The 22099-nt window shown below is 49.8% G+C and overlaps 1 protein-coding gene across 1 annotated transcript; it reads right to left on the bottom strand.

The window, feature by feature from the left end:
• Nucleotides 1-7489: 7489 nt before the first annotated feature.
• On the bottom strand, nt 7490-21996 carry LOC144737727 (glycine receptor subunit alpha-2-like). The gene is made up of 9 exons (XM_078620580.1): nt 21896-21996; nt 16767-16882; nt 16142-16209; nt 15307-15533; nt 14474-14556; nt 12498-12635; nt 10668-10882; nt 9285-9422; nt 7490-8043 (listed from the first exon to the last, which is right to left on the bottom strand). Exons 1-9 carry the CDS (start codon nt 21949-21951, stop codon nt 7864-7866), a joined length of 1221 nt encoding a protein of 406 aa, XP_078476706.1. The 5' UTR covers nt 21952-21996; the 3' UTR covers nt 7490-7863.
• Nucleotides 21997-22099: the final 103 nt, after the last annotated feature.

Raw genomic sequence — 22099 nt, 5'->3', positions numbered from 1 at the left:
CATCACGTGCAAATTTATAGCAGCTGCCAAATACTCTAAACACGTGGTGATGTCGTTTTCTAAGTGTGGAGGGAAAAAAAAGGAGGGCTCAGAGAAAACCCACACGACCACAGGTAGAGATGCACGCAAACTCCAAATATGCAGCAGCAACAGGCATCGTCAGGGTCGGGGGGGGGGTCGGGGCTGTGAGGGCGGTGAGGGCGGTGAGGGGGGTGAGGGGGGTGAGGAGGTGGAGGAGGGGGAGGAGGATGTTCTCACAGCGGGCGGTTTGTGTGATGTTGATGATGTGGGTGATTTGGGTGATGTGGGTGATGTGGGTGATGTTGATGATGTGTTGAACCTTGATTGTAATCTGCACTCCTATCCTGTTTGTGTGAATCGTGCGATTGCTGTTGTAAAGTCCAACTGGGCATCTGCGACGGGGAAAAATTGCTTTATAGCTAATCGGATTCCTCCTTCAGGATAGATAAACAGATTCTGAAAGGGGAGAGGTTCAGAGAGTTGGGGGGTGTGGGGGCATGGGGAGAGTCGAGGAGTTCCCAGAGCACCAAACGATGCGAGAGACGACACGAGGGCCAGGCAGCAGAGGAGAGGCCAAGCGAGTCGCTCGACGTTCATCGTTGTGAGTGAAGTAGAGGTCAGGTGCGAATTGCCCAAGTACACGCATTACAGACCACACCAAGATCACAACAACAGTCCCAGACCACTCCAAGACAACAACAACAGTCCCAGACCACTCCAAGATCACAACAACAGTCCCAGACCACACCAAGACAACAACAACAGTCCCAGACCACACCAAGACAACAACAACAGTCCCAGACCACTCCAAGACAACAACAACAGTCCCAGACCACTCCAAGACAACAACAGTCCCAGACCACACCAAGACAACAACAACAGTCCCAGACCACACCAAGACAACAACAACAGTCCCAGACCACATCAAGACAACAACAACAGTCCCAGACCACACCAAGACAACAACAACAGTCCCAGACCACACCAAGACAACAACAACAGTCCCAGACCACTCCAAGACAACAACAACAGCCCACACTCCAAGACAACAACAACAGTCCCAGACCACACCAAGACAACAACAACAGTCCCAGACCACTCCAAGACAACAACAACAGTCCCAGACCACACCAAGACAACAACAACAGTCCCAGACCACTCCAAGACAACAACAGTCCCAGACCACACCAAGACAACAACAACAGTCCCAGACCACACCAAGACAACAACAACAGCCCACACACCAAGACAACAACAACAACAACGGTCCCAGACCACACCAAGATCACAACAACAACAGCAGTCCCAGACCACAACAAAACAACAACAACAGTCCCTGACCACACCAAGACAACAACAGCACGTACAAGTGTCGCTACCGTTAAAGTTGGGTCTGATCCTGTAGTCGTAATCCTTGTACCGGGATTCTACTGGCTCCACCGTGGCATTTGCTGCTTCTGCTGTTGTTGTTGATGTTGCTGATGTTGTTGTTTCCACTGCAAGGCTTGGCCTGCAGGTTACAAGCAGCAGTAATAATAATAATCATTAATCATTGCTCCATGTATATATGTTAGAGGCTTTTCACCAAGGATACAGGACACAGCAGCAGCAGCAGCAGTAGCCATTCGGCATGACACGTAACAATTTCATCATTAACACATTTTACAAGAATCCATTTACTAAACAACAACAGTCACAGACCACGCCAAATGTATTCTTGAAAAGTCAAAATAGTGGTTTTTAAGACGCATTTCAACAACAACCCAAAACGAGACGTCCACAGACTCGCACCGAGAGAGAGAAGAGAGAGAGAGAGGAGATCCCCTGACATCTCTCTCTCTCTAGAGGTCAAACTAGAGGGGTGGGGGTGGCCTCTCAGAGGCAGCTCTGTGGTGTCCGCTTCCGCGGGCAGCTCTCTAACACTGGGCCAGCTACCTGAGGGCGAGACTCATGAGGAGCCACATTGCGGTGGCGGTGGTGCTGCTGCTGATGGTGCTGGTGGTGGTGGTGATTGCTGCTCCTCCTCGGGTCCACAGAGCCTCCATGCTTCTGTCGCAGCACAGCACAGAGGCAGTGATCCCTCGTACGGGCGAACAGAACCCGTCGGGACAAGTCCTGTTGGCAAATAGAACCTACGAACCCCTGTGGGTGGCTAGGAGATGTTAACTACCTCGCCTGGTCTACAGGAGGTCGTGGGATTCGATCCCGACCCCCTGACGCCTGCTGCTGCTGTATATTTGGAGTCCGCGTTTCTCTCTCAGTGGTCACACGAAATTGTATCGGGGTTCTTGAGGGTTTTCCCCTCCACACTTCGAATCAACTCCACGCGTTTAGAGATAATTTTAATGATGTTATACATTTCCACGTGGTGGTGATGATGATGTTGATGATGATCCCAGTTCGTCGAGCAAGCTATCAATTGTGATCGCCCAGGTCGCTTCTGAAAAAGAGCGACATGGCAGCTCGGTGTGGCCTTAGAGAGAGAGAGACACAGACTCCAAATCTACAGCAGCAGGCACCGTCAGGGGTCGTGATCGAACAAACGCCCTCATGTAGACCTGGCGAGGGAGTTAACATCTCATAGCTACCGTGATGATGATGATGATGAGAGACAGACGCAGACTCCAAATTTACAGCAGCAGGCACCGTCAGGGGTCGGGATGGAACCCACGTACTCCTGTAGACCAGGCGAGGGAGTTAACATCTCCTAGTCACTGTGGCGCCCTGTAGAACTGGGACCAGCAATGGTTATAGAGAAAAGGTGATTATTATCATTTGCATTTACACTTTTCATAGAGACCCACAGACCTACATAGAGACCTGTAGACTCACACCAGAGACCCGTATGCTCACAACAGAGATCAGTAGACTCACACAGAGACCCGTAGACTCAACAGGGATCTGTAGACTCAACACGGAGACCCGTAGACTCAACTTAGAGACCCTAGACTCAACTTAGAGACCCTAGACTCACACAGAGACCCGTAGACTCAACGCAGAGACCAATAGACTCACACATAGACCCGTAGACTCAACAGGGATCCGTAGACTCACCACAGACACCCGTAGACTCCCACAGAGACCCGAAGACTCAACACAGGGACCCGTAGACTCAACTTAGAGACCCGTAGACTCAACACAGACACTCGTAGACTCAACTTAGAGACCCGTAGACTCAACACAGACACTCGTAGACTCACAACAGAGACCCGTAGACTCACAACAGAGACCCGTGGACTCACACAGAGACCGGTAGATTCAACACAGAGACCCGTAGACTCAACACAAAGATTCGTAAACTCACAACAGAGACCCGTAGACTCAAAACAGAGACCCGTAGATTCAACATAGAGACCCGTAGACTCAACACAAAGATTCGTAAACTCACAACAGAGACCCATAGACTCACAACAGAGGTCTGTAGACTCACACAGAGACACATAGACTCACGCAGAGACCCATAGACTCACACAGAGACCTGTAGACTCACAACAGAGACCCATAGACTCACACAGAGACCCATAGACTCACGCAGAGACCCATAGACTCACGCAGATACCTGTAGACTCACAACAGAGACCCAGAGACTCACACAGAAACCCGTAGACTCAACACAGAGACTCATAGATCATCACAGAAACCCGTAGACTCAACACACAGACAAGTAGACTCACATCAGAGACCCGTAGACTCAACACAGAGATCCATAGCATCAACACAGACCTCAGGACTCGCATAGAGAGCCAAAGGGGGACATCGACTAACCTGGATGGTGGTAGGGTGTGTGGGGGCTCAGGGGGGTCAGGGGGGGGGCGGTTCAGGCGACCCTGATGGTCTCCCTCTGCTCTCTGCCTCTGTCTCTCTGGAGACAGACAGAGTGGATCTCTGGGAACAGATTTCTCTGGAGACGGAGATCTCTGGTGAGAGGTGGGATCATCGACTGCTGCTCCTGCTGTCTCTGCCTCTCTCTCTCTGGCTGGCTCCTTCATATACAAGAAGAGCAGCCGGTAATCCGCGGGCTTGCTAAGCGAAGCCAGCCCCCCCCTTCCCCCTAGATCCTGCACCCCCCCCCCCCCGTCACTTACCCCTCCGAGAGAGACGCTGGGGGAGTCGCGGGGGGGGGGGGTCAGGGCCCCCCACCCTCCACCTGTGTTTGTCTTGGCTCCGTCACACGCGGATCCATGGCTAAGACCCCCCCCCCCCCCCCGAGTGTAAGCGGACGAGAGTCGGGTTACTTCTGCACACAAGGACGGCCCCTTACGTAACCCACACAGTCCGGCTGAGTGAGCAGAGTTTGTATGATCTCCCTATGTTCTACAGAGTGAATGAGTGGAGTTTGTGTGATGTCCCCCTGTTCTACAGAGTGAGTGTGAGTGGAGTTGGTATGATCTCCCCCTGTTTTACAGAATGAGTGAGTGAGTGGACTTTGTGTGATCTCCTCCTGTTCTACAAAGTGAGTGAGTGGAGTTTGTATGATCTCCCTCTGTTCTACAGAGTGAATGAGTGGAGTTTGTGTGATGTCCCCCTGTTCTACAGAGTGAGTGTGAGTGGAGTTGGTATGATCTCCCCCTGTTCTACAGAATGAGTGAGTGGACTTTGTGTGATCTCCTCCTGTTCTACAGAGTGAGTGAGTGGAGTTTGTATGATCTCCCTCTGTTCTACAGAGTGAATGAGTGGAGTTTGTGTGATGTCCCCCTGTTCTACAGAGTGAGTGTGAGTGGAGTTGGTATGATCTCCCCCTGTTCTACAGAATGAGTGAGTGAGTGGACTTTGTGTGATCTCCTCCTGTTCTACAGAGTGAGTGAGTGGAGTTTGTATGATCTCCCCCTTTTCTACAGAGTGAGTGAGTGCAGTTTGTTTGATCTCCCCCTGTTCTACAGAGTGAGTTAGTGAACTTTGTATGATCACCCTCTGTACTACAGAGTGAGTGGAGTTTGTATGATCTCCCTCTGTTCTACAGAGTGAATGAGTGGAGTTTGTGTGATGTCCCCCTGTTCTACAGAGTGAGTGTGAGTGGAGTTGGTATGATCTCCCCCTGTTCTACAGAATGAGTGAGTGGACTTTGTGTGATCTCCTCCTGTTCTACAGAGTGAGTGAGTGGAGTTTGTATGATCTCCCCCTTTTCTACAGAGTGAGTGAGTGCAGTTTGTTTGATCTCCCCCTGTTCTACAGAGTGAGTTAGTGAAATTTGTATGATCACCCTCTGTACTGGCTGAGTGAGCAGAGTTTGTATGATCTCCCTATGTTCTACAGAGTGAATGAGTGGAGTTTGTGTGATGTCCCCCTGTTCTACAGAGTGTGTGTGAGTGGAGTTGGTATGATCTCCCCCTGTTCTACAGAATGAGTGAGTAAGTGGACTTTGTGTGATCTCCTCCTGTTCTACAGAGTGAGTTAGTGGAATTTGTATGATCTCCCCCTGTACTACAGAGTGAGTGGAGTTTGTATGATCTCCCCTTGTTCTACAGAATGAGTGAGTGAGTGGAGTTTGTATGATCTCCTCCTGTTCTACAGAGTGAGTGAGTGGAGTTTGTATGATCTCCCCCTGTTCTACAGAGTGAGTTAGTGGAATTTGTATGATCACCCTCTCTACTACAGAGTGAGTGGAGTTTGTATGATCTCCCTCTGTTCTACAGAGTGAGTGAGTGGAGTTTGTATGATCTCAACTTCCACCACAACCACCACCTCGTCCTCATCCTCTTCCGTCTCCACCGTCTCCTCCTCAACCACCACCATCTCTTCCACCTCCTCCCTCTCCTCCACAGTTCTCCACATCCTCCCCGGCCAACCATCTCAATGCAAGGACCCTCTTGAAAATTAGCCTTGAGACCCAGTTGGGGATTTCCAGAACCTTTTATTACATATGTTTGATTAATCTCTTCTTAGACGCCCTTTACGGAAAGTGAGACGCACCCCAAACAATCATGCCAATACAATTCCACAAATCTGCTCACACACAGACAAAGATCCCCCGTGTAAGCTGTGACACGTTGTTGGGGGCAAGTGCTGTTAGTAGCCGCACCGCCTATAAAGGCCCGGGCACTGTGGCACACGAGGTGGGGGTGGGTGGCAAGCACCACGCACGCCTGGCCGCCTTTGTCTCCCGAGTGGCAATCTTTACAATACCACAACCGTGTGCTCTACTGATTTGAGGCCGAGTTGACCTAGGAGAGGCCTACTGGTGGTGTTGGCCGTGAGCGGGAATCGATGTAAAAGGATTGAATGTTGCTGCTTGCCATTTCCATCCTGGGTTAAACCGGGCTGGATTACAATGTGAAGAGCTCACAAATCCCTGAAAGATCTGGACAAAGTCCCATCGGTGAGCTCCTCCGGCAGGCAAAGCTGCATTGGCTGGGTCATGTAGCCCGCATGCCCAGTCACCCCATGCCCAAACAGCTTTGTTCGACCGGATAGAGGGGGCTAAACGGGCGCGGCACGGGCTAGAGAAGAGATGGAGTGATGTGGTACAGGGGGGCGTGGAGCTGAGTGGACTTGCCGATGACTGGTACCAGCTCGTGAAGGACGCTACTGGGCAGTTGGAGGCAGTCGCCCTCCAACAACAAAGGAGGGCAGAGGAGCGACGCTCACAACAACGGCAGAACGCCGGGTGACTAAAGCACAGCAGGTTGGCTCCATAAGAGTCATAGGTGGTAAATCGGCCAGTCGTTTCAGTCAGTCGACCCGTGGCACCTGCTGGGTCTGCCCCGTGACCTCCTGCCAGCAGGCGTTCGACACTTCACGTGGCCTCAAGGTGCACATGGCCTGGCACAAGCGTCGTGGTGACGTCACCGTCACTTAGTGACGAATGGCGGTTGTTGTTGTGAGAGTGAGTGGGTGAGTGAGTGTCAGAGTGAATGGGTGAGTGAGCCTCTTAGCACTACGGGTTTTTGTCGGGACACACGCTCCCCCGATTCTGATCATCGTTCCTCGCCGCGATCGTACTCCGCGTGGACTACAGCGACCCCTCGTGCACTCACGAGACAGATTCACGTGGGGTGAGTGGTTGAGTGGGTGGGTGGGTGGATGAATGAGTGTGTGGGTGGGTTAGTGCATGAGTTAGTGGGTGAGTGGATGAGTGGTTGAGTGGGTAGATGAATGAGTGTGTGGGTGGTTTCGTGTATGGGATAGTGGGTGAGTGAGTGAGTGTGTGGTTGAGTGGGTGGATGAATGAGTGTGTGGGTGGTTTCGTGCGTAAGTTAGTAGGTGAGTGAGTGAGTGTGTGGGTGAGTGGTTGAGTGGGTGGATTAATTAGTGTGTGGATGGGTTAGTGGGTAAGTGTTTGGGTGAGTGAGTGGTTGGATGAATTAGTGTGTGGGTGGGTTAGAACATGAGTTAGTGGGTTAGTGAGTGAGTGTGTGGGTAAATGTGAGTTGTTTGCAGCTATTTCGCGAGTGACTTAGTTACACGAATTCCCGTATTGAGTATTCGGACTCCAGTGTATGAGCGCTAAACCCACCAGCAACCAGGGAGGTGCACGTAGAATCTTTATTACATTTGATAACCGGTCCCTTTGCAGATATACATCTGGAGCAAGTTTACCAGCATTAACTTGAAGCAGAGCCTGGCCTTGCTGATGATTCTGCTGCTGCTGATGATGATGAAACACGAAATGTCGAAACGGGCCCAGTATGGGGCTTGCGTTGAACTGATAGCTGCTCAGCGAAATTCACTCCCACAAGTCCACGGCGCCAGATGGAATGTGTGAAATGGGATGTGTTTATCGTGTGAAGAGGGACATATACCACCTCAGTCTATCCCCTGAGTCTATCCCCCTTAGTCAATCCCCTGTAGTCTATTCCCTTTAGTCTATCCCCCTTAGTCAATCCTCTTTAGTCTATTGCCGTTTTACACCTCGCCCTCATTGAGCACCACGAGCAGGATGGACCAGTAGAGGAGGTTGAAGAAGAGGAAGCAGATGGGGAAGAACACGCGGGAGACGTTGTCAATGCCCTGAGCCAGGGAGGAAACTTTCTCTCCAAACTCCGTCTTCTTCTTTGTCTTCTTGTCGACCTCCGCCTCCTCCTCCTGCATCACGGAGAGAGAGATGATCATGATGGGGGGGGGGGGGGGAGACTAGCTAGATGTTAACTACCTCGCCTGGTATACAGGAGCTTCGGGGGTTCGATCCCGTTCCCTGAACGGCATCTGTATATTTAGAGTTTCCGTATTTTCTCTCCCCGTGGTGATTGCGTGGCTTTTTCTCCAGGTCCTCCAGTTTTTCTCTCCAAATTTAGAATCAACATCACGTGTTTAGAGTAGTTGGCTGCTAAGCATTTCCACACGATAAGCCACTTCGTTGAGCGATCATTTGTGGCCAGGTCGCTTCTGAAAACGAGCTACATTGCTCAGTTGAGTCTTACCTGATAAAAATAAAAATGGTTTAGTTTACTAATAGCCATAGTTTCACTGCACAAGCATTTAGTAATGTTCCAATTAGCCATCAAACAAAGACGATGGTCACCGTATCGCACGTTGCTTTCTGATGCATTTCTGCGGCCATCTAGAATGCCGTTCCTTCCGATATAAGTGAGCCACTGGGAGCTATACACTTTTAAATCACCTAGATTGACAAACGAATTTCTTTAGAACTGCTTTTTGTGTTTAGTGTTGTTGTCATCCCCCCCCCCCCCCACAACCTCTGATTAGCAGCGCGGTTGGCTACGTACATTGGTGCGAAAGAAGTTCAACGTACATACATTTGTACGTTTACGAATGTTTCAGCTCAACATAACGGGCGAGTTTAATGGCAATTCTCACAACCTAATGTAGCAATTCGATATCACTCTTATTGTTGTTGTTGTTGTTACGGGCCGCTTAACGTTTTGGTGCCTTTGGATGTTTGGGCCTTTAGGCCTTTGAACCTTTAGGCTTTTTGCCCATTAGGTCTTTGGACCTTTAGGCTTTTGGGCCTTTAGGCTTTTTGCCCTTTAGGTCTTTGGACCTTTAGGCCTTTGAACCTTTAGGCTTTTGGGCCTTTAGGTCTTTGGACCTTTAGGCTTTTGCCCTTTAGGTCTTTGGACCTTTAGGCTTTTGGGCCTTTAGGCTTTTTGCCCTTTAGGCTTTTGGACCTTTAGGCTTTTGCCCTTTAGGTCTTTGGACCTTTAGGCCTTTGAACCTTTAGGCTTTTTGCCCTTTAGGTCTTTGGACCTTTAGGCTTTTTGCCCTTTAGGTCTTTGGACCTTTAGGCTTTTGGGCCTTTAGGCTTTTGGGCCTTTAGGCCAGTCTTACTGCAATCCGCAAACTGTGTCTGAGAACTCATGACGAACCTTGCACTCGGCGAGCTTGAGGAGGAGGTCGTGGCCGTTAGTGAGGGCGTAGGTGACGGCGATGTACTCGAGGAAGGCGGCGAATACGAAGACCATGCAGGCAGTCATCCACACATCCATCGCAGTGGCGTACGACAGCTGTGTGAGAGGAGGTTTCAGGGTTCTTTCTCTTTAACCCAGGGCCCGATTATCACCAAATCTGGGGGCTCCTAACCTATGTTAAGAGGCCCCATCGAGGAATGTCTGTACATTTTAACATAACCATTGCAGAGAGTATTTTTCCCACATCTCCTTTATTTTTCAACTGATTATGGTAAACTTAAACGAAACTAAAACAACTATTAATATTAAGCGGGTGTAAGGCCCCACTGAGCTATGTAGCTCTTTTTTAGACGCGACCCACTGGCTATCACAAATGACAGCCCAACAAAGTGGCTTATCATCACGTGGAAATTTACAGCAGCCAAATACTCTCTAAACGTGTGCTGTTGATTCTAAATATGGAGGGGAAAAACCTGGAGAACCTGGAGAAAAATCTACACGACCATGGGGAGAGAGACACGCAAACTCCAAATATATAGCAGGAGTCAAGGTCTGGATGGATCCCACGGCCTCCTGTATACCCGGCGAGGTAGATAATATCTTGATACCACGGCACTCCAATATTATACGAACTTGACGCTTTGTAGAATTTTTTTCCGTATTTTGTGGCCCCTCATAACGTGAGGTCTTAAAATCGCAGCTGACTTAGCTTATGTTTAACACATAGGCTTTCACGACCAATATCATCCATAATACAGTTTTTTGGGTTAGATCGCGAAAATATATAAATGTGTCGTTAAACCTGCCACCACCCGACACAGCCAATTAGTAAGGTTTGTCACGTAAACAGAACATTCCAATTCGTTGCTAGTACAGCATACCTCGGAGTATAAATGTTGTGGACTTTGCTCTCCAACACACCGGTGTGCTGTACTGTATTATGGATGATTTAGCTTCTGCCTAAATCCAATTGACCAGGATAGGAGTCTCACTTGGAAGAGTGATGCGGGTCAGATAAATTAACAAACAAAAAAACATTGGCATATGATAAAGTAGATACGACAATGACGCCAACCAAAATCAGAGCAAAGGTTGCCAAAGCAAAATCATATCACCCATGTGGTGGCCGCGTGGTGATCACCTGGTGATCACGTGATGGTCATGTGGTGGTCACTATGGTGACTACTTGATGGTCATATGGTCGTCACTATGGTGACCACGTGGTGGCCAATTGATGGTCATGTGGTCATAACCGTGGTAGCCACTTGTTGGTTACTACGATGGTTACGAGTGGCCATGTGGTGGTCACTGTGGTGGCCACGTGATGATCACTGCAGTCACCTTGGGCAAGAAGGTTCGCGAGCCGCTGCTCTGCGTGGTCATGGTGAGGATCGTGGTCATGCCTAGCGCGACGCGTGCCGGCGCCGACTCCATGTTCACCCAGAAGGCAGCCCACGAGATGATTACGATGAGCAGGGTGGGGATGTAGATCTGGAACATGTAGTAGCCAATCTTGCGGCGCAGGGAGAACGTCGCACGGATGCACGTGAAGTTGCCTGGGGCGAAGTGAAGTCACGCGGGAGGTAATAAGAAGAGAAAAAAACATCTCATTCACTTTCCTGGCTGGCTTGTCGCCAGTGGGATGCTGAGACTCCCTCTCATCCTCCCCCTGCAGGACAAAAACAGATTCCGATCCTGTGCTATGAGGCTCGGCACCTCGCCGTCTCTTCCCTCCGTGATCGTATTCATTAGCAAGCTGTAATGCAGGCTTGGGTTTGCCATTAACAGTTGGCTCATGCTCCAAGATTAGCGTGTAAGCTAACCTGAGCTAGATAAAAAAAACTAACGACTCTTGAATTTGTTTTTAAACATGGCCCTGATATTGACTTGTTTTGTTTGGTTTGCCTCCTTGCGTTGTCCGAGTCGCGAGACATTTTCAGGAGGGCCCTTCTAAGATGTCACAATTATGGGGGGGGGGGGGGGGGTGGTCACACTTCCTTTGTGTTTCCCAACCGAGTCATAAAATGTTCCATTTTTGTTATTTGAAAGGTAACGCCGGCACGCCCATAGCCTCCTCGTTGAATATCTCATAATCTGTGAGACTGCAGGAATCCCATTGAGTTATGTTGAAGGTGGCACCTGCCCCCCCCCCAATGATCCGATCGAAATCCCAAATATCGATCGGATCATTGGAGTTTATTAGTAATAAATCGGTATTTTGCGACCCCCACTGCCACTGTGTAGCATATTATTGCGTGCCAGGGACTCTATGAGATGATAGGACAATAGTCTGAGTCCATAATTGGCAATAAGTCGAATAAAAAGCAAGGGACAAGTCCTTACCTACTAACAACTCCTATAATTTTTCATTGCTGGAGGGATTGCCCCCCCTACCTGAAAATCCTGGCTTCGCATTGTGAAGGTGTTTCACACCCGTGGCATTAACCGGGGGTGGGCCCATGGGCTGAGAACCACAACGCTCTGCAACAAGCCACCCAAACCTTCCATGAAACAAATTAAATCGTCACGTTCTGCAGGTTTTGAACGCGCCGTTCCATAATTACAGTGTCAAGAACACGGAAAGCAATCCTCACAGCCAAATTCAGAAATGGGTTAAAATAAACTATAAACAATTTTTTTTTGTTTTACCAAGTAAGGCACAACTGAGCTATGTGGATTTTTTTCAGAAGCGATCTGGCTATCACAAGCGATAGCTCAACGACGCCTCTTATCATCGTGTGAAAATGCATATCAGCGAAATACTCTGAAGGCGTGTTTCTAAGTGTGGAGGGGAAAATCGGAGGACCCGGAGAAAAATCCACACAACCACGAGGAGAGAGACATACAAACCCCAAATATACAGCAGGCGTCAGGGTGGGGATTAAACCCACAACCTTCTGTATACCAAACTAGGTAGTTAACATCTCCTAGCCACCGTGGTGCCCAAATTACATGACGAATCACAGGAAAACTGCATCAAGAATCTTCAGGACACACCTCGGGAAATCAGAACTAATAATAATGAGGAGGACGTGGAGGATGAGGGAATGGAGGTGGTTGTGGTATAGGAGAAGGAGGAGACAGAGAAGGAGGAAGTGGTATTGGTGGTTGAGGAGGAGGCGATTCTCACGTGGAGCGCTCAGTGAGTGAAGGTGAGTGCCTCCAACCCACCGGTGCTGAAGTTCTTGGTGCAGTCCTCATGCAGGGTTTTGTCTCCTAGCTTGAACTCGGGCATGGTGATCTGGTCGCTGTACTCCACAGGATTCTCCAAGCTCCACCGGAACACGATATCTCTGGTCGACATGCTGTCTGCGACGCTCAAGAGAAGACGGGGGAAAACATTCGGGTGGCTCTGATATAATTGTCTTCACAATAATGTATTATGAGAATATGTTTTCCCCTTTTTTCTGGCAACAAAACAGGTGTTAAGATCTACACTATGGGAACCTCATTTGCCAGTAAAAATATGATAATTGGTTCTTTACCCTTCTATCTGGCAACAAAACTGACACCTTTTTACAAGGAGTCGTGTTTGCATAGACCGCAATACCTGCAGTCATAATACCTGCAGGTATTGCGGTCTATGCAAACATGACTCCGGTCTATGCAAACATGACTCCTTGTAAAAAGGTGTCAGTTTTGTTGCCAGATAGAAGGGTAAAGAACCAATTATCATATTTTTACTGGCAAATGAGGTTCCCATAGTGTAGATGCTTGCCCCGAGCTCTCATACTCTGATGGTGCATTGTCTTTGAGTTGTGCGCCTTTTGGCGTCATCTGGTCCAACCCATGTGAGACTAGGCTCTAAGGAAAGCTGTCTCGGGTGTGGACCAATCAACTTCAAGGACAGTGCACATTATCAGAGTTATATTCTTTGTTTGCATTATGACTGCAGGTATTGCGGTCTATGCAAACATGACTCCTTGTAAAAAGGTGTCAGTTTTGTTGCCAGATAGAAGGGTAAAGAACCAATTATCAGGTGTTAAGATGTTAAAATACCAAACTGAAACCTTTTACAATGAATCATGTCTGCATTAACCACAATACTTGTGGTCAGGATGCAAACAAAAAACATACTCTGTTGATATATGCATTGTCTTTCAAACTGATTGGTTCACACCATAGACAGTTCTTTTAAGACTAGTCTCAAAACGGTGTTAGATCAGAGGACGCCTTCTGGTGTGGACCAATCAGTTTCAAAGACAATGCATATATTATCAGAGTATGTTTTTTGTTTGCATTCTGACCACAAGTAGTGTGGTTAATGTAGACATTATTCCTTGTGAAAGGTTTCAGCTTGGTGTTTTAACATCTTAACACCTGTTTTGTTGCCAGAAAAAAGGGTTAAACCTATTCTCATATATTTGGTACTGGCAAAGGAGGTCCCAATAATGTATTAGTACATTTACTATTCGTCCTGATAATTGTGCGATTCTGGCATGGTGTCTCAACACAGGCCTCTTGGCCCATCATCTCAGGCATCTTGACCTCTCAACTCAGGCCTCTTGACCTCTCAACTCAGGCATCTTTACCTCTCAACTCAGGCATCTTGACCTCTCAACTCAGGCCTCTTGGCCTCTCAACTCAGGCATCTTGACCTCTCAACTCAGGCATCTTGACCTCTTAACTCAGGCATCTTGACCTCTCAACTCAGGCCTCTTGGCCTCTCAACTCAGGCATCTTGACCTCTCAACTCAGGCATCTTGACCTCTCAACTCAGGCCTCTTGGCCTCTCAACTCAGGCATCTTGGCCCCTCATCTCAGGCCTCTTGACCTCTCAACTCAGGCATCTTGACCTCTCAACTCAGGCATCTTGGCCCCTCATCTCAGGCCTCTTGACCTCTCAACTCAGGCCTCTTGGCCTCTCAACTCAGGCATCTTGACCTCTCAACTCAGGCCTCTTGGCCTCTCAACTCAGGCATCTTGGCCCCTCATCTCAGGCCTCTTGACCTCTCAACTCAGGTCTCTTGACCTCTCAACTCAGGCACCTTGACCTCTCATATCAGGCCTCTTGGCCTCTCAACTGAGGCTTGCACTGCGCAGTTGGTTCCAATGCCGCATCAGTGGAGGGTGGAGGGTGGGAGGAGGGAGGATGAGAAAAAGGAATCGCTTGCAGGCTCGGGTGGCGACGTGGAGGAGTCACTCACAGCTCTCCAGGTATATGCTGCACGTCACCACGTCGACAGGGAATTGGCGAAGATTCATCGGGCAGTCTAAAGTCAGAGACAGCCTGCGAGATAGTCATCAACAGAAGCAGCATTATGATAAATTATCAGAATTAGCAGCATTACGAGCTTCATCATCGTCATCATCACCATCATTATCAGCAGCAGCAACAACAACAATAGCATCGTCATCACCATCTTCATCAGCAGCAGGAACAACAACAGCATCGTCATCACCACCCGCACTTACGAACGCCCTGCACTTATTAAGGAACTTATGCACGACCCTCACTTATGCACGAACCGCACTTACGCACGAACTTCACTTACGTACGACCCTTATGAACGAACTGCACTTACGAACGACCCTCACTTACACACGACCCTCACTTACGCATGACCCTCACTTACGAACACTACCAGCACTTAAGCACGACCCTCACTTACGAACGACCCTCACTTACGCACAACCCTCACTTATGAACACCACCCGCACTTATGAACGCCACCCTCACTTACGAACGCCACCTGCACTTATGAATGCTACCCGCACTTACGAACGCAACCCGCACTTACGAACCCCCCTTAATGTTCGTAAGTAGAGGAGTCCCTGCAGTTTAGTTTAACTAATCTAAAGTCACGTTTCTAAATGTAGAGGTGGGGGGATGACCGGAGGGGGTCAAAACCGGAGAGACCCAGAAAAAAATCCACACCACCACCAACCAACCACCCTGCACCTCCATAGCCAGCTCGGTTGTGCCAGTGGGGAAAAAATAATTGCATTGGCTGGTGGTTTGAAGGGGTGCCAGGCGGACCTGACGGAGTAAAAGACGTCCCCATTGGCGAAGACTCGCAGCATCGTGTTTTCGGCGGTGACCGTGTGCAGGGCGGCGCTCTTCTCATTGGAGAAGTACGCGTCGGGCTTCCAGACGGACGCGGCCACCTCGGGGCTCAGGTCGAGCCAGCCGAGGCGCGTTGCGCCCGTGAAGGCAAGCCGCTCGTCGTTCCACCAATGGCGCAGGAACAGGGTCACCGTGTAGTCCTTTGGGCGGTGGGCGGCAAGGAGACGAAGATAAATGCAAAGTTCTAGCTTTGAAGCTTTCGTGACTGCAAGGATTCATACTCTTAATTTTTTCGGTAAAGTCACGTAGGTAAAAAATGAAATAAAAAAGAAAATGTTTTAATCATTTAATTTTTTTCCTACGTGACTTTACTGAAAAAAATAAGAGTACAAATGCAAAGGTCCCCCGTGTAACCTCTCGACAGACTGATGGGGCACGATGCTGTTAGCGAGCAACAGCTATGAAGGAGACAAAGGCAAAAGTCCCCCGTGTAGCCTCTCAACAGACTGTTGGGGCAAGTGCTGTTAGTAGCCATTAGCAGGAGCGCCTATGAAAGAGACAAAAGCAAAGGTCTCCTGTGTAGCCTTTCGAGGCTACACGGGGAACCCCGACCCTAACATCTGATGTATAGTGATAGGTTTTTACCATTTAAACTGGTACAAAAACTGACACCTTTATACAAGGCATCATGTTTGCAATAACCACAACACAAGCAGTCAAAATGCAAACAAAAATAAACAACTCTGATAATGATATGCACTGTCCTTGAAGTTGATGTATATTCGGGCAACGCCGAAGAAGTTCTCACCATGGTTGTTTCTTCAACGGATCCCAGGCTTGTGATGTACAGGCTGCAGTTCACGGTCACGGGAGGACCTGCATCGTGTAAGATAAACCATCGACGGAAAGGGAGTTTGTCATTCACTTCACGTGATTTGCAGTTTAAACTGCAATATTCTAAACCGTGACCAGCAGATCGATCTCTGGTGGGGGTCTTTAGGCAATGCTAGACAGACAGGCGGGTCTCTGGTGGGGGTCTTTAGGCAACGCTAGACAGACAGAGGGGTCTCTGGTGGGGACTTCAGACAATGATAGACATACCGATCTCTGGTGGGGGTATTTAAACAATGATAGACAGACAGACTGGTCGTTGGTGGAGTTTCTAGCAAATGACTGACAGACAGACTGGTCTCTGGAGGGGTACGTAGACAAGACCAGACAGACAGACCAGTGTCTGAGAACAAAACGAAACAAAAACCGCTAAGTATTTTGCAAACGATCCCCGGTAATAGTGAGCGTTCTCGCTTGAAAATAACGGTTTTTGTTTTAATAGCGCATCCTCTTTTGTATTTTGTACACCGGGAGCAGGCTACAGACACACATATACATATATAACCTATGACGTTCAGATTGTGAGCGAGTCTCTCCGTTACCGTCCGCGTCCGGCCTGATGTTGTGGTTGTAGGTGGAGGCGTTCCCAATCAGCGCTCGCAGCAGGTCAAAGGGCAGCGCCTGTGACGCGGCCGCCGCCGGCAGCGGCACCACCAGGCTGGAACAACAACGACAACGACTACAACAATGACAACAAGGACGACGCTGACAACAACAACAACGACTACAACAACAATGACGACGACAACAAGAACAACGACAACAACGACAATCACAACAACAAGGACGACGGCAACAATGATAATAACAACAACAAGGACGAGAACGACAACAATGACAATAACGATGACAACAACAACGACGACAACAACGACTACAACAACAATGACAACAACAACAACGGCAACAACCACGACAGCAACAACAACAAATGCAACGCGCACCGATGGCGAGGTCACAGAGCGAGAGTGTGCCGACAGACGGCACAACCGGAGGTAGCGTGACTTCCCCTGATGCTCTAAATAAACACACAGACACAGAAAGAGAGAGCCACAGCGATTAACCGGGGCGACCTGCCTGACGGAGTCGAACCGCGAATCTCCGTGAAAAAAAAATACCCCGCTGGGCTTAGTGTCAACGATTTGGCGGTGGTTTTCTTTTTTCCTCTTGCACATTGGCGGTGACCCACAGAGACCCACAGAGATCCCACAGAGACCCCACAGAGACCCCACAGAGACCCCCAGAGACCCAAAGACCCACAGTGGATTGTGACATGACTGTGAATCATTAAATAATTTAGGTTTTCAGGTCCTTACAGCGTACAGCCGTTTCGATACGGGCATTATATCGTTAGCAACTTAATTTTGGCGGATTTATGTGGATAGGTGTTTGTGTTTCTTCCCTGTGATGGGACTTTGTAGGCTGAACGTTGAGATTCATAAGGGGGTGACCGATAAGTGTGTGAATTGGTCTGTAATAAGGTAGGGCACTGATAAGGGGTTGACAGGTTTGTGATCATCTTTGCTGTCTCTCTATCTCTCAGTTTTCCCTTGTGCTCAATCCCCCCCCCCTTCACCGGAGCAAACTTCCCCCCCCCCCCTCCACCACGAGCAGCCACATTGAGCGGCCACCTTCGCTCGCCACTTTCCGCTCCTCGCTCACTCAAACTCACTCCGACGCCACGCTCCCAGACCCCACTCGCCCCGCAAACTCCACCACCCCGCCAGGGAACGGCACCGCCTCTACCCGCACGATCCCGAGGGACACCACGGCACCGTGACGACGCCGTGACGACACCTCGGGAGGTTAATGCCACGCGCCCCGCCCCGCCCGCTCGCTCGCACCGCGTTCGCCTCTTTCTTTGCGGTGTTACAGAACAAGGAAAAAGATGCTGCAAAGTGACACTGACGGCTGCTCTGTGCTTCCAGTGTTCAGGGGACTGCTCGAGGCGTGGCTCCGGCTGGAGCACGTCATGTACAACACACGTCGGTGACGTGCAGCGCGTCTTCTTGGAACGCTGCGGGGCCGGAATAGCCCCTCTCTGTACCAGCGTGGACGGCACCCTCGTGTTCACCTTCTGAAGCACTCGCTCGTCGCCGTGGCGCGCACGATGACCACCACGACCACCACATGGCTTTTATATTCTTGGATTTTTTTCGGTAAAGTCACGTAGGTAAAAATTTTAAATTAATAAAAGTAAAATAAAATAAAAAATAAAATACTTCATACAGCAAGCGTGCTGTGACGGTTCCACCTGAAGACGGAAGCTTGTGTTGCCTCCGAAACGTCGTGATTTTTATTTTATTTTTTATTTTATTTTACTTGTATTAATTTTAATGTTTTACCTACGTGACTTTACCGAAAAAACCCAAGAATATGAATCCTTGCAGTCACGAAAGCTTCAAATCTAGAACGTGGCTTTTATTTTGTGTTTTTTGCGCGGCGCATTTAGCGCCACAGCGCCTGCATGTATAGTGTTTGTTATTTGTGACTTTGTGTATTTCGTATCAGAATCGCCTCCAGTGCTGTTGCTGCTGGCAGCAATAAAAGTTGTTTAAAAGTCTTTATCTCCCACGCGTTCCGTTCCACTCGACCGCTCGCCGAGGCCACTGCCGCCCCGAGCTCCTCTGACGTCGACTGCGACTCGGACGCGCCCACACGGCGCTGACGGCTGCGACGTGTGGCTTGGCAGCAGACTCGTGGCCAGATTCCAAACCCGCATCTCTCTCGCCAACGTCTCCGCTCCTGAGATTTCCAGCTCCAGACAATCTCCCAGCCTCTCCCCCTCTGAGATTCCCAGTTCCAGACAATCTCCCAGCCTCTCCCACTCTGAGATTCCCAGTTCCAGACAATCTCCCAGCCTCTCCCCCTCTGAGATTCCCAGCTCCAGACAATCTCCCAGCCTCTCCCCCTCTGAGATTCCCAGCCCCAGACAATCTCCCAGCCTCTCTCCTTCTGATATTCCCAGTTCCAGACAATCTCACAGCCTCTCTCCTCCTCTGAGATTCCCAGCCCCAGACACAAAACACGATAGCTGTGCAAAGTACGATAAAGGCAAACAAATCACCCAAACACTGACAAATGCAACTAAACCATTGCCACCCTACCAGGCAAAGCCCACTGACAGTAAAACAGCAGGGGCTGTGTTAAGATGTTCAAACTCCAAATAGATAAAACCTTTTGCATGGAATCAAGTTTCTGCATTAACCAGACACGGGACTTGTCTTGAATATGCAAGCAAACATTGCCCTGGTAATATATATGGGCATTGGTTTTTTTAAAGGGGCCGTCCATAAATGACGTCACGCACCTGGGGGGGTGAGGGGGGGTCAGACATTTGTGACGATGTGTGACGAGTGACGAGGGTGGGGGGGTGGTTGAAAAATGTGACGTCACATCAAAATGCGCAAATTTCAATAAATATAGAATTGTTATAACAACACTGATTGATATAACAACACTCCTACAACATCAGAGTGCAGCGCCACATTAAATACGCACTACAATGACAATAGTTTAAAGCGATTTGAAGCATGTTTTATTTTCAAAATGGAAACATGGTTTTGGGGGTGGGGGCAGAGCTTTATGACGTCATATTTGAGGGGGGGGGGTCTGACTTTTGTGACGCCGTGTGACGAGGGGGGGCGGGGGTCAAAAATCGTCCAAAATCGCGTGACGTCATTTATGGACGGTCCCAAACTGAATGGCCTACACCAGAGACAACCTTATTGAGGGCCGAGTCTCAACCAGTATTGGATAAGAGGAACAGCACAGAGGCAGATAAGGGTGAAACATATTCTTGTTTTTTTCATAGACACGGACGTTTGGAAGTTGCATTTCTCAAACCAGTTCCGAGACACTGCCCAGGTTTGTGAGTCACCGTGCGCGACATTGACGTGGTCTTAAAATATCTGTGAGTATTAAATGACGAGGATGGCGAAGACGATGATGAGATGACGATAAGAGTGTCAACGCCATTTACTAAAGTCCAGGACACCCTTCATACTTTTTGGCATAAACAAGATAATCCTGCATTGCGATGCTTGGCTCAATTTCCACTTAATGTTTGGCTTCGTTGTGGAAGGAAAACGAAAAGCCCCACTGTGTATATTTGTTTGCCCCACTGAGCCGTAGGGATCTTTTCCAAATCAGACCTGGCCATCGCACAATGATAGCAGCTCAAAGGCGTGGCTTTTATCATCATCATCATCATCGTGGGGAAATGTACAGCAAGTGGCTAAATACTCGTGACGTTGATTCTACATGTGGAGGAGAACAGAAACGGAGGACCCGGAGGAAAATCCACGCGACCACCATGGGGAGAGAGAGATAGACGTTGACTCCAAATATACAGCAGCAGGCGTCATCAAGGTCGGGATCGAACCCACGACGTCCTGTGTACGAGGCGAGGTAGTCAACATATCATAGCCACCGTCGTGATGAGAGAGAGAGAGACGCAAACTCCAAATAGACAGCAGCAGGCGTCATCAGGGTCGGGATCGAACCCACGACCTCCTGTATACCAGGCGAGGCAGTCAACATCTCCCTTGTCACCACAGCACCCGCTGTGTGTGTGTGGCAATGGGCCCTTCTTGATAACACTGCTGGAATCCAGCACCTATGAAGACTACCGGCACTGTGACACACACAGAGGGGGTGGGTGGCCAGCACCACGCCCGGCCGCATTTGTCTCCCGAGTGGCAATGTTTACTACACACCGCTACACCAGCTACTCATTTGAGGCTGAGTCGACCGAGGTGAAGGCCCAGTACCGGGCTAGATAATCGTCACTGATGTGGGAATCGAACTCGGGTGGCCAGGTTCGTAGCGCAGCGTAGCGCTAACCGCTACAACTACCGCTCCCCACTGATACACATTGACACACACTCACACACACACTGACACACATTGACGCACACACACTGACAAACACTGACACACACACACTGACAAATACTGACACTCACACACACTCACACACACTGACACACTGACCACTAAGTGGCAGTGACGTCACCACGACGCTTGTGCCAGGCCATGTGCACCTTCAGGAGGTCACGGGCAGACCCAGGTGCCACGGGTCGACTGACTGAGATGACCGAGATGACTGGCTGATGCACCACCTGTGCCCCCTACTGTGCCAACTTGCTGTGCTTTAGCCACCCGGCACTCCGCTCGTTGATGTGAGCGTCGCTCCTCCGCCCTCCGTTGTTGCTGGAGGGCGACTGCCTCCAACTGCCCAGTAGCGTCCTTCACGAGCCTCCTCTACAGAGGCCGATCTTGACACCGCTGGTACCGGTCATCGGCAAGTCCACTCAGCTCCACGTCCTCCTGTACCACATCACTCCATCTCTTCTCTAGCCCGTACCACACCCGTTTAGCCCCCTCGATCCGGCCGAACAGAAGCTGTTTGGGCATGCGGTGGCTGGGCATGCGGGCTACATGACCCAGTCAACGCAGCCTTGCCTGCCGGAGGAGCACACCGATGGGACTTTGCCCAGATCTTTCAAGGATTTGTGAGCTCCTCACACAATCCAGCCTGGTTAAACCCAGGATGGATCGTAAGCAGGCCAGCCTAAATGTTTCTAACCGGCGAAGATGCTCTATTAGGGGGGTCCACGTTTCGCACACACACACACTGACACACACTCACACACACTGACTCGCTCACCTGGTGAGCAGCATACCGTGTAGAAGCCACGTGCAGAGCAGGCCCCCGCGAGGCATGGTGAGTCGCCTCTCTGTGAGTCGCCAGTCTGAGTCGCCTCTCTGTGGCCAGGGATCATCACGCGGGAGGGGGTGGAGGAGGGAGGGGGGAGGGGGTGGAGGAAGGGGGGGTGGAGGAGGGGGGAAGGGGGTGGAGGAGGGAAGAGGA

This window comes from Lampetra planeri, chromosome 73 (assembly GCF_965212315.1).
Source record: "Lampetra planeri chromosome 73, kcLamPlan1.2.h2, whole genome shotgun sequence".
NCBI lineage: Eukaryota > Metazoa > Chordata > Hyperoartia > Petromyzontiformes > Petromyzontidae > Lampetra > Lampetra planeri.
This window is presented reverse-complemented; position numbering and strand designations above follow the sequence as displayed.

What these genes read in the sequence shown, in the direction of transcription:
- LOC144737727 (XM_078620580.1), bottom strand. Translation starts at nt 21,951, where the DNA reads ATGCCTCGCGGGGGCCTGCTCTGCACGTGGCTTCTACACGGTATGCTG. An exon ending in CAGCATATACCTGGAGAGCT is followed by an intron (nt 12,636 to 14,473) that starts GTGAGTGACTCC and finishes TGAGCGTCGCAG; the next exon opens with ACAGCATGTCGACCAGAGAT. An exon ending in TCAAGCTCGCCGAGTGCAAG is followed by an intron (nt 8,044 to 9,284) that starts GTTCGTCATGAG and finishes TCCGTGATGCAG; the next exon opens with GAGGAGGAGGCGGAGGTCGA.